This window comes from Ranitomeya imitator, chromosome 2 (genome assembly GCF_032444005.1).
Source record: "Ranitomeya imitator isolate aRanImi1 chromosome 2, aRanImi1.pri, whole genome shotgun sequence".
Lineage (NCBI taxonomy): Eukaryota > Metazoa > Chordata > Amphibia > Anura > Dendrobatidae > Ranitomeya > Ranitomeya imitator.
The window spans coordinates 406,807,558-406,820,920 of NC_091283.1; the positions used below are offsets into that span (position 1 = coordinate 406,807,558).

The window sequence follows — 13,363 nt, forward strand, 5'->3', positions numbered from 1 at the left end:
TTTTTTCGATTGCTGCACCTCTAAACAAATGCAATAAAAAGCAATCAACACGTTCTAAGTGCCCCAAGATGGTATTAATAAAACTTAAAGCTAGGCATGGAAAAAAAGCCCTCACAAGGCTCTATTGACACAAAGAAAAAAAATTACGGGTCTCATAAAATGGAGACACAAACCAAATTTTTTTTTCAAAAGCTCCAGATTAAAAAAAACAAACAACTAAAATATACATATAAAAAACTTGATAAGTTTTGGTATCGCCGTAATTGTCTTGACCCCGGGGAATCCCGCTCACAGGTCATTTTTATCTTATAATGAACGACACAGAAAAATAACCCCTCCCCAAAAATGGTGAAATTGCCTAATTTCCACCATTTAGGGTATGTTTCCACGTTCAGGAAACGCTGCGTTTTTTACGCTGAGTTGAGCTGCAGCGTAAAAAACGCAGCGTCCAGATGTTACAGCATAGTGGAGGGGATTTCATGAAATCCCGTCTCCACTATGCATTAAAAGACGCATGTGGCAGACCCGCGGAAACGGACATGCTGCATGTCTTTTAAAGGGACTCTGTCACCTGAATTTGGCGGGACTGGTTTTGGGTCATATGGGCGGAGTTTTCGGGTGTTTGATTCACCCTTTCCTTATCCGCTGACTGCATGCTGGCTGCAATATTGCAATAGGTGAGAATATTGCGATTTAAAAAAAATTATTTTTAACATTATTTCTTGTTACTATTGATGCTGCATAGGCAGCATCAATAGTAAAGAGAAAGAGAGCGAGAGAGAATTTCCCTGACGGGAAATTCTTCAGCGCATGCTCAGTTTGAAAAGACGGGACCTGTCGCTGGATTCCTGCTTTTCACAGGCAGCGACGCATCCTGCACCCATAGGCTTCCATTATAGCCAGCGACGGGCAGCGCAGGATGAGTCGCTGACCGATTTTCCGTGCTGCTTATAGGGCGCCTGGTTTACCGTTTTATTTTTTAGGTCAATATTAATTTTGGGGTGTGATAAAGGGGTCCATGCACAATATTGTGACCCCGAGAACACAGTTTGAAGACGCGTCCTGCATAAATAATTGGCCCACAACCCCACACACTCAGCTAGACCTTTTCTTAGAGGATTTCTTTATGTCCTCCATGTCAGTACACAGACATGAAGTATAACCGAGGATCACTCTACTCTAAACCCAAGCTTTCCTGTAGTTGTTATCTGACTGACCAGACTATTTCCAGTCAGAGACTTTTCACTCACAAAAAAAACTTTATTACTCGGCGCTGCCGCCGACAAAGTAATCCTGGCGTTTATCTGAGGTGAAAAAATTCCGTAAATTCGTGCAGAGACCCACGTCCACTGAATAAAACAACCCCCCTCAGCGTGAGGACAGCGAGGTCAGCCTATTCAATAGGGGGTAGTAAAAAAAAGAAAAAAAAAGGGCGGCCTCCCGCGCCTCACCCTGGACTACAAGTCCCGTCATGCCCCGCTTCCCCCAGACACCGCGCATGCGCAGTGCCTTCCTTATTCCAAGTTTGGAGCTTTTCAGCTGGCAGCCCTTGGCCCATCACGTAGGTGCAGAGCCCGGGATTCTCGGCTGCAACTGCAAGTGCTGCAAATCTATTTTACGGAGCGGAGGAGGAGGGAGAACGACAAGCACCGTGCACTGCAAGTGCAATCCGGGAACAGCCTCCTGCAACCCCCGGCAGCTCTGCAGGGAGCTCTGGAGCTGCACACTTTGCATCTTTGTTGTAAAACTAGAGAGAAAGAGAAGAGAGGAGAGGCAAAGTCTTTTGTGCACCCCTCCCCCCTCCCAGCCAAAGCAAAGGGGAGAATGTCTCAGCCTGGTAAAGGAGGTAAGAGGAGCCCGAATTGTGGAGCGTGCACGGTGCCAATGCAAGATCCCCCCTGTGCATATGAGAGTGCAGCAGTGCAGGCAGCTGGGGGCCAGTGCATTAGGAAGTTTGAGCCTTCCCTGCTGCAGATGCATTTCCTGTGTGTGGCTGCCCTCTGCAGAGTTCCTGCAAGGCTGGGCTTCCATGCAACACGGCTGGCGATCACCACTCCTAGTGCAGGCGGCACGCAACCGGTTAAAAATTGCATGCACACTATTAATTGGGAATATTTTTCTCTGCATTTTTTTTTTTCATGGTTGCAGCTTTAGGCATTTTTCTTATTTATTTTTTTTTTGCATGCTCATTTTCGATTTTGTTTTGCACAGTTGCAAATTATTTCTTATGCACTTTTATATTTGCAGGCATTTACTATTTTTTTTGTTTTAAATAATTTTGCACTTGTATTTTTTTTTCTTGCAAGTTATTCTGTATTTGCATTTTGTTTTTTTTTTTCCCTGGGTGCACTTTATCTTTTAGTGCAGGAATACACTATTGCATTTTTTTTTTCTTTTGCAATATTTTGCACCTTTTGTAGTAATAATAATCTTAGTTTTGGTTTGCACGCTTCATTTATTTTGAAAGATCGAAGATTCTTTCCCTGCAGCAAGAAATTGAAGGATCTAGTCTTATGTTGTGCAGTATTGCAACATTAAACATTAAATGCTAAAACTTTGCAAAATATAACCTTTTATTGCGTGCAGTAAACTTTTTAAGTTTTCTCTTAAATTGTCCTAATTTTAATTGTTGCATTTAGTAAACTTTATTTATTTTTTTTCTTGTTTTGCATTGCACCCTTTGCCTGCCCCTCCTATACCTTCTTCAGTCTGGAATTACTGAGTGGCCTCCTTTCTTGTGCCTTTTGCACAGTCAGACTTGGTATTGATTGGCACGGCGCTGATCCTATACACTGAGCTATTTAAAACACACACACACACACACACACACACACACACACACACACACACACACACACACACACACACACACACACACACACACACACACACACACACTCCTGCTGATGGGCTCCATGAAGTTTTTTTTTTTCTTTTTTCCTGGATTTATTTCTAGATTGAGTAGGGGAGATGCTTTTATCTAAAAAGTCAGGCAGGTGCGGGTTAATGTGCAAAACGTAAGTCCTAGGTATCTAGGTAGGTATCTATCATATCTGCTGCCAAACACTCTCTGTCAAGTGTAGTGTGCAGGTATATTGGGCCCCCATAAACTTTTACAGGAGTACTACAATTGTTTCCTCCAAAAATGAGCCACTTAACAACATGACCTGAGATTTCTACCGCCTCCCACTCCTCCCCATATACATGCATTTGTGGCTCATCTCAGACTAACAGTGTCGAGGATTGTGCATGTTGAAATCCAACATGCCCCACCGTTCTTTCCTTTTGCACGACTTTTGCCACCAGGATGAGTCCGAAAACCGCCATACTCCTAGTATTGCTGAAGGTGTTGACCACTTTAATGGGAGCCAGTTGGCAAAACTCCCGAAAAAACAGATTACGGTACCTACCCGCAGTATAGCGGATAGCTGCAAGTAAATGCAGTTTTTTAGATGGACAGCAATCTAATGGGAAGAGGTGTCGTAGGGGGGAAATGAACTTGGGCTCCCTTTGCGGCCGCTTGGCTTCAGTCATCTGGGTGGCGCTGGGGCAATAGACGCTCTGCAATCATTCCCTTCCGCATGGAGTAGCAAGTGGCGCCAATGACTGCCAGGATGCATGTTACTAGGACAGGTGCACATACCATTGGTGCAACCTGGGCGGCCGCACAAGGGTCCAAGAAGTATGGCAGCTCATTTTCACCTCCAAACGTGCGGAACTGTGTATTCTGATGAGCTGTTAACTAGGGGCCCATTTCTGTCTGTGTCCTCCATTGAGGCGCACGACACCTGCTGAGATGTACACAAGTCAACGTTGGTGCAGTTCACCATTAGGACACGATACCATTCCCATTCTGCTCACGTCACAGGTAGGAAGTTATGGACGTGACATTATGGATGCACAGGCAAATGGCGCCAAACAACCTCTCATAAGGTGTAGAAGGTTTCCTCACTCTTTCGGTGGCAGCGTTGTGGAACAGAAAGGTTGGGCATGTTGGATTTCAGCATGCCCAAGTCTTCAGGAAAGAGAAAGCGCCAACGGTGGCTTATTCCCCTGAAAACGCGTGTGTGGTCACATACATGTATATAGGAGATGGAGCAGTAGAAATCTAAAAGATATATTGTCATCTTGAATGACGTCAGGCAACATTTTGTCCAAGATCGGACAAAATAGAGGGAAATTTAGGTAAATGCTGTAATATATCAAAATATGTACCGTAATTGCTTTGCTGTGGAATCTCTTGCTGCGCCACTGACGCCTCTCTGGTCTACTCTTTTTTTTTTTTTGTTTGTTTTTTTTTCCCCTTACTGGGATGAATGCCAAAAATGTCAGGGACTGTCTGCTTTTAGATATGCTGATGTAGAGTGATAAGGGGGTCTTAATCCCTTTGTTGTTTGCAGTGGGGATTGAGCGATATGTTGATGTTCAAAGATCCTTTTTACCAGCCTCTAAATCAGAATCCTGAAGGCAGTATGGCTGAGATTTTCCTAGGGTACGCCGATCACAAAAAAGTTGGCGGTCTTATATTCCTGAAACTGCTTAGGCTAGTTTCACACTAGCGTCGGGCTGAGGTTCCGACGCTAGCAGTGAAACGGAGGCACAACGGAGGCAGCGGATGCATTTTTCCTGCGCATCCGCTGCCCCATTGTAAGGTGCGGGGAGGTGGGGGCTGAGTTCCGGCCGCGCATGCGCGGTTGGAAAAAGCGGTCCGTCGGCAGCAAAAAACGGTACATGTAACATGTAACGCTTTTTGCTCCCGGCGGTCCGCCACAACACGCAACCATCGCACAACGGTTGCAACGTGTGTCAATGCGTCGCTAATGTTAATCTATGGGGCAAATGCGTTTTTTTCCCCATAGACTTGTATTGCCGACGGATTGCGATGTATGGACACACGTTCCGTACATCGTGCACTGGATGCGTCGGTATTTAGCGGATCGTCGTAGCGAAAAAACATTCAAGGGAACGTTTTTCCGTACGTCGTGTCCTGCATTTTAAACTGCGCATGCGTGACCGTAACTCCACCCCCTCCTCCCTGGAGGAGCAGCGGACGCGTTGAAACACTGCGTCTGCTGCCCACGTTGTGCAGAAAATCACCATTGTCCGTCGGTACGTTGCGTCGACGTTTTGTGACGGCCCCGTACAGACGGAAGTGTAAAAGAAGCCTTAGTTGTTGGTTTTGCTATTTTTTTTTTTTTCTTCTATATGAACCATAATTAGCAGAAGCCACCCAGACTGGACGTTCTACTTCTTTTAACCACTTTATGGTTTCCGAACCATGAAATGCTTAACGGGGTTGTCCATTACTGTGCAACCCTTTTCAATCAAGTTTCTCCCAAGCAAAATAACACCTTTGGCGCTGTTCCATCGGTGTTGGCACGGACTCTCAAGGTGCTCACGTGACAATCAGCTGCTAATTCTCTGTCCTCTCCTTTGGCCAAATCAGACATCAGGAAGAAGTCAAACCTGCGGCTGCTCTTTTGCTTCCTCCCAATGTATGACTTGTCCAAAACAGGGGAGATTGATATGGCTGCCTGCTGTCACCTGAGCCCCTTGAGTCAGTGCTGACAAAGCTGGATCAGAGCGTAGGACAGTACAGGGGTTATTTAGCTTGGGGTAACGTCGTGATTGAGAAGGGGTTGTCCGAGTAGTGGAGTAGTTAGAAGAAATAACAAAAGACTGGACTTGTGCACAGCATCGAACACAGAAGTCGCCGTTCCGACAACTGCAGCCTACGAGTACTTACCGTGGTCCATGATCAGAAACTAATCACAGGCTGCAGTGGTCCTTCTAGTAATGAAACGGTGTAGTCTCCCTTCTTTTGAAGATTGACAGCAGCTTTCGCACCAGTCAATGACAGTAGCCTTTAACCCAGGGGTGAGGAATCCTTTTTTTTTTTTTTTTTGCTGCCAAGGGCCATTTGGATATTTATACCATCCTTCGGGGGCTGTTCAAACTCCGCCCACAAAGTACATCCTGACTCTGGCACTGGTTTCAGGTCGTAATCTTTCATTGCATGCCCTTCATTGTTCAGTAGTGAACACTGCATGTGTGTGCTAACAGAGCAGGAAGAAATTACTGAGCTGGTTGTAATCAAAATACACCTTCCTGCCCAAGAATGCGGTCCCTGAGAATCTGCCCCAGAGGCCTGACAAAAGGTAATCGAGGGCCATAAATGGACCTGGGGCTTGAGGTTCTCCACCCCTGCGTTAACCGCTACTATCCTGCCAGGCCGTTCACTCACGTGCTTATTAATCTGGCCCCATCATGATCACTGGTTATTGACGGGTTGCCATAACAGTTGAGGGGGGCTGGTGAAGGAGTCATAGGACAACATTTTTGCTATGTACAGCAGTATTATGGTACTATAGTATATAGTTATATAGTACTAGCAATCAAAGGCAATAAAATATATACCGTATTTAATATTGTGATCTTATTATTTTTTTTTTTTTTTATATCAAACAATCTTTTACATTTAAAGGGAACCTGTCACCCCGTTTTTTTGAGATTGAGCTATAAATACTGTTAAATAGGGCCTGCGCTGTGTGTTCCTATAGTGTATGTAGTGTACCCCGATTCCCCATGTATGCTGAGAAATAACTTACCAAAGTCGCCGTTTTCGCCTGTCAATCAGGCTGGTCAGGTCGGGAGGGCGTGGTGACATCGCTGGTTCTTCCTCAGCTTTACGTTGGTGGCGTAGTGGTGAACTAGCAGCGCGCGATCTGCGCTGTCATCCCTTTCGTCGGTGGGGGCGGCCATCTTCCTGGGGCCGCGCGTGCGCAGATCGAGTGCTCTGCTGCACGGGGCTTCAGGAAAATGGCCGCGGGATGCCGCGCGTGCGCATTAGAGATCGCGGCGGCCATTTTCCCAAAGCCGAGATGCAAACTCGGCTTTGGGAAAATGGCCGCCGCGATCTCTAATGCGCACGCGCGGCATCCCGCAGCCATTTTCCTGAAGCCCCGTGCAGCAGAGCACTCGATCTGCGCACGCGCGGCCCCAGGAAGATGGCCGCCCCCACCGACGAAAGGGATGACAGCGCAGATCGCGCGCTGCTTGTTCACCACTACGCCACCAACGTAAAGCTGAGGAAGAACCAGCGATGTCACCACGCCCTCCCGACCTGACCAGCCTGATTGACAGGCGAAAACGGCAAGTTATTTCTCAGCATAGGTGGGGAATCGGGGTACACTACATACACTATAGGAACACACAGCGCAGGCCCTATTTAACAGTATTTATAGCTCAATCTCAAAAAACGGGGTGACAGGTTCCCTTTAAACCACCCTCCATTCCCACAATTTAACCCCTTCCCGACCCATGGCGCCACATAGGCGTCATGAAAGTCGGTGCCAATCCAACCCATGACGCCTATGTGGCGTCATGGAAAGATCGCGTCCCCCCCCCCCCCCCCCCATGGCTACGATCGCTCTGATTGGCAGTTTCACTTTCAACAGCCAATCAGAGCGATTTGTAATATTTCACCTATGAAAACTGGTGAAATATTACAATCCAGCCATGGCCGATGCTGCAATATCATCGGCCATGGCTGGAAACACTGATGCGCCCCCCCCCCCCCCCCCTCCCAGTCCACAGATCTGTGGTCCGCTCCCCCGTCCTCCTGTCCGCTCCCCCCGTGCTCCTATGCCGCCTCCCCCGTGCCCCGATCTCCCCCCCCCCCCTTCCCCCCTAATACTTACCGAGGCTCCTGGTGTCCGTCCGTCTTCTCCATGGGCGCCGCCATCTTCCAAAATGACGGGCGCATGCGCAGTGCGTCCGCCGAATCTGCCTGCAGATTAGTTCCATGTACATTTTGATCACTGTGATAGGTTTTATCACAGTGATCAAAATAAAAAAATAAAAGTAAATGAACCCCCCCCTTTATCACCCCCATAGGTAGGAACAATAATAAAATAAAGAAATTTTATTTTTTCCACTACAGTTAGAACTAGGGTTAGGGAATATGCAAACGTATTCTGGTCCTCTGCGGATTTTTCCGCAGCGGTTTTTATAAATCCGCAGTGCAAAACCGCTGCGGATTTATCGTGGATTTACCACGGTTTTCTATTGGAGCAGTTGTAAAACCGCTGCGGAATCCACAGAAAGAAGTGAAATGTGCGGAATGTAAACCGCTGCATTTCTGCGCATTTTTTTCCGCAGCATGTACGCAGCGTTTTTTGTAAACTCATGGGAAACTGCTGCGGACCCGCAGCGGCAGAAAAGCTGTGGATCCGCAGCGTTTTCTGCATCGTGTGCACATACCCTTAGAATTAGGCTATGTGCACACGGTGCGGATTTGGCTGCGGATCCGCAGCGGATTGGCCGCTGCGGATTCGTAGCAGTTTTCAATCAGCTTTACAGTTCCATGTAAACCTATGGAAAACCAAATCTGCTGTGCCCATGGTGCGGAAAATACCGCGCGGGAACGCTGCATTGTATTTTCCGCAGCATGTCAATTCTTTGTGCGGATTCCGCAGCGTTTTACACCTGTTCCTCAATAGGAATCCGCAGGTGAAATCTGCACAAAAAAACACTGTAAATCCGCAGGTAAAACGCAGTGCCTTTTACCCACGGATTTTTCAAAAATGGTGCGGAAAAATCTCACACGAATCCGCAACGTGGGCACATAGCCTTAGGGTTAGGGTTGGAATTAGGGCTAAAGTTGGAAATAGGGTTAGGGGTGTGTTGGGGTTAGGGTTGTGGTTAGGGGGTGTATTGGGGTTAGGGTTTGGATTAGGGTTAGGATTATGTTTAGGGTTGGGATTAGGGTTAGGGGTGTGTTGGGGTTAGGGCTGTGGTTAGGGGTGCGTTGGGGTTAGGGTTGTGATTAGGGTTATGGCCAGAGTTGAGATTAGGGTTAGGGGTGTGTTGGAGTTAGAATTGAGGGGTTTCCACTGTTTAGGCACATCAGGGGTCTCCAAACGCAACATGGCGCCACCATTGATTCCAGCCAATCTTGTATTCAAAAAGTCAAATGGTGCTCCCTCCCTTCCGAGCCCCGACGTGCGCCAAAACAGTGGTTTACCCCCACATATGGGGTACCAGCATACTCGGGACAAACTGGGCAACAAATATTGGGGTCCAATTTCTCCTGTTACTCTTGTGAAAATAAAAAATTGCGGGCTAAAAAATAATTTTTGAGGAAAGAAAAATTATTTTTTATTTTCACGGCTCTGCGTTATAAACTTCTATGAAGCATTTGGGGGTTTAAAGTGGTCACCGCACATCTAAGTTAGTTCCATGGGATGTCTAGTTTCCGAAATGGGGTCACATGTGGGGGAGCTAAAATGTTTAGGCACACAGGGGCTCTCCAAACGCGACATGGTGTCAGCTAACGATTGGAGCTAATTTTTCATTCAAAATGTCAAATAGCGCTCCTTCCCTCCCGAGCCTTACCATGTGCCCAAACAGTGGTTTACCCCTACATGTGAGGTATCACTGTACTCAGGAGAAATTGCCCAATAAATTTTAGGATCCATTTTATCCTGTTGCCCACGTGGAAATGAACAAATTGAGGCCAAAATAAATTTTTTGTGAAGAAAAAAAAAGTACTTTTTCATTTTTACGGATCAATTTGTGAAGCACCTGGGGGTTCAAAGTGCTCCCTATGCATCTAGATAAGTTCCTTGGGGGGTCTAGTTTCCAAAATGGGGTCACTTGTGGGGGAGCTCCAATGTTTAGGCACACAGGGGCTCTCCAAACGAGACATGGTGTCCGCTAAAGATTGGAGCCAAATTTTCATTGAAAAAGTCAAATGGCGCTCCTTCCCTTCCGAGCCCTGTCATGTGCCCAAACAGTAGTTCCCCCCCCCCCCCCCCACATATGGGGTATCGGCGTACTCAGGACAAATTGTACAATAACTTTTGGGATCCAGTTTCTCTTTTTACCTCTGGGAAAATAAAAAAAATTGTTGCTAAAAGATAATTTTTGTGACTAAAAAGTTAAATGTTCATTTTTTTCCTTCCATGTTGCTTCTGCTGCTGTGAAGCACCTGAAGGGTTAATAAACTTCTTGAATGTGGTTTTGAGCACCTTGAGGGGTGCAGTTTTTAGAATGGTGTCACTTTTGGGTATTCTCAGGCATATAGACCCCTCAAACTGACTTCAAATGTGAGGTGGTCCCTAAAAAAAAAAAAAAAAAAAAAAAAAGTTTTTGTAAATTTTGCTGTAAAAATGAGAAATCGCTGGTCAACTTTTAACCCTTATAACTTCCTAGCAAAAAAAAATTATTTCCAAAATTGTGCTGATGTAAAGTAGACATGTGGGTAATGTTATTTATTAACTATTTTGTGTCACATATCTCTCTGGTTTAACAGAATAAAAATTCAAAATTTGAAAATTGCGAAATTTTCAAATTTTAGCCAAATTTCCATTTTTTTCACAAACACAAAAATTATCGACCTAAATTTACCACTAAGGGCCCATTTCCACTTGTGTGAGAAAAAAACGGTCCGATTTACGGACCGAAAAAACGGATGTAACGTGTGCGATTGTCATGCGAGTAATGCGATTTTTTTTAATCGCAGCATCCGTTTTTACATCCGTATGCAATCCGTTTTTTTTCTCTGCAACTATTTTTATACAGTCATTTACAGGACTATTTACAGTGTTCTGTGCCACAGAATGGTAAGGTATCCGTAAAAAACGGATGGAATACGGATGGTCCGTATTCCATGCGTTTTTTTTTCTCGCACCCATTGACTTGCATTGGCGAGTCTCGTCCGAGAATCTCAGCAATAGGCTGCATGCTGCGATTTTTTTTCTCAGCCGACACAGATTTTTCTCAGTCCGATTTCGGCTGGGAAAAAAATCGCAAATGGAATGTCACCTATTGAAAAACATTGGTCCGAGTGCAATCCGATTTTTTTTTATCGGATTGCACTCGTCCGTTTTTCTCACAAGTGGAAAGGGGCCCTAACATGAAGCCCAATATGTCACACAAAAACAGTCTCAGAACCACTAGGATTCGTTGAAGCGTTCCTGAGTTATTACCTCATAAAGGGACACTGGTCAGAATTGCAAAAAACGGCCAGGTCATTAAGGTCAAAATAGGCTGGGTCATGAAGGGGTTAAAAATAAATGTAAAGAATAAAAAAAAAAATGGTTTCTCTTACATAAAGGTTCTGCCTATCAAAATCTAAAATTAACTCCAATTGGTAACCTCAATGTAAAAAAAAGTCATAATTGCACTATGGAACACCATCTCGCTGCACAAAAAAACAAATCCTTGCACAGCTTCATTGATGGAAAATCTGAAAGTTATGGGTCTTAAGGAAAATGGTCATACGTTTTCCCGCACTTGTTGCATTGAATGACACCATTCATATCATATAGAGTAAGGGAATATGTAAAAAAAAATTCTGACTTGTCCCACAATAAACCCTCATGTCTGGAAATAAAATACATCACTATTTGAAAATGGGGATACAAGAAATTGCGATGCAGAAACAAAACTTGGCTGTCTTTTAAAGGGGATAATATTCCAAGCCGCCAGTAATTTTTGTCTGGACCACCCCCCATTGGCATTAAAATACTTACCCAGCTCCCTCGGCGCTTACATCCTCTCAGCATCGCTGCTTGTCCTGTATGAGCGGTCACGTGGTGCCGCTTATTACAGTAATGAATATGCGGCTCAACCCCTATGGGAGGTGGAGCCGCATATTCATCACTGTAATGTGCGGCACCACGTGACCGCTCATACATCCTTTCAGTGTCGCTGCTTGTCCTGTAAGTGGAGCGCCCCCAGACACAGGGCCACAGGTTCTCGGTACCGGTCCTCTCTGTCTCGGTGCTGGAGTTGTCATGGTGGCTGGACCCAGTCCGTGACCCTGCTAAGGGGCGTCCAATGAAAGAGGTGATGATAGTTTGTCAAGGGTTCGTGACGCCACCTGTGGTATTCAGTCAGGGTGACCGACGCTGCTTAGGGGTCCGCTGGGGTGATAGAATGGCAGCTAGATGGTATACCTTCCCACAGGTGAAGTGTGTCCCCAGGGCTTCCCAGTAGTATAGGTGGCGATGATGTGAGGCGCAGTTAATAACGAGGACACAGGGTTGCAGTCTCTTTACCTTTTACTGAAGACTTCGGGATCCTCAATCTAGAGCACTGTTAACAGGGCTGTCTGAGACCGGCCAGTCCGAAGGCACATCCAGAGTTCCCTTTGCAGGTGGAAATCAGTGCCTACCACTAGCGCCTGTGTGTTGTAGTTCTTCCCTGCTGAGCATTCGGGATAGTCCTCACAACTCTCGTGTTTGTTCTTTCTCTCTCTCTCTCCCTCCCCCAAGTTTATCTGGATAGGACGCACCTGTTTGACGGGAAGGCTTGGAGCTATTCTGGGACCCTAGAGACACCCCTCTCCACGCTTGCCCCCTATTTCTTCTTAGGTGATGTAAGGTAGACAGCCAACCTATAGTTAACTGTCCTGCGGTATTTGAAGTAATGCTTGAAGTCAGTTACTCCCTCGGTGTTCCGGTCACCGGCTACGCGCCTCAGTAGGATGTTGCCGTTCTCGGGGCACGACTCCTACTGGCTCTCCTTTGTGCTTTGATCTCGTTTCTCACTTTTCCACAATATCCTTCTCTTCATGTCCTTCATTGGGATACCGCCGCAAGGTAGTGCAGGCGCAGTTCTGTCACTCTCTATCCTTTCTGCTAGGCCCCTGTCAGGAACCCACCCCTGACAGGTCCTCCCTGGAGCTCTCCCAGGCTGCGTTCTGTCTAACTTCCTATCCTATCCAACCCCCAGTTTTACCAGTGCGAGGAGTGGCCTAATACATAGTGCCTTTTGTTCCCCCTGGTGGCCGGAGTGTGAACTGTAATGTGTGCTTGTGATACCTGGTCAGGTGAACTCCTTTAGTGCAATCAGACATAACATCACTCCCCTTAGTGGCAGAGCCACATTACTGCAACGACCAGGACTCTGGGGCGCTGCATAAGCGCCGAGGGAGCTGTGTAAGTATTTTAATGCCAGCGGGGGTGGGAGGGGGCGGATTACCGGCAACTTTATTTTAAAAACAAAAATAAATAATAATAAAAAAAAGATTATTCATTCCTTCTTTCCAGCAAACGCTGCTGGAGAGAAGAAATGAATGGGGCTTCAGCACCACACGCAAGGGGGGACAGCGCTTACAGTAGCGCTGTCTCCTGCACATCACACAGACTGCACACGGACAACATCCGTGTGCGGTACGTGTTTTACACGGACCCATTGACTTTAATGGGTCCGTGTGATCCGTGCGCTCCCACGAACACTGACATGTCTCCGTGTTTTCCAAACGGACACACGGTCCGTGAAATCACGCTGACATGTGCAGAGACACATTGATTTTAATGTGTCTACGTGAGTCAGTGTCTCTGGTACGTGAGGA

General features: G+C 46.3%; 1 protein-coding gene across 2 annotated transcripts in view; it reads left to right on the forward strand.

Moving 5' to 3' along the window:
• The first annotated feature begins 1,511 nt into the window (after positions 1-1,511).
• The window catches only part of MAP2K6 (mitogen-activated protein kinase kinase 6), a 113,783-nt gene continuing 101,931 nt past the window's right edge, over positions 1,512-13,363 (forward strand). Inside the window, exon 1 of one of the 2 annotated variants that reach the window (XM_069750703.1) lies at positions 1,512-1,846. In XM_069750703.1, coding sequence (XP_069606804.1) covers positions 1,825-1,846 — 22 coding nt within the window. In that variant the 5' untranslated portion in view covers positions 1,512-1,824. The remainder of the gene's footprint in view (positions 1,847-13,363) is intronic. The other variant, XM_069750702.1, reaches the window with a different exon arrangement.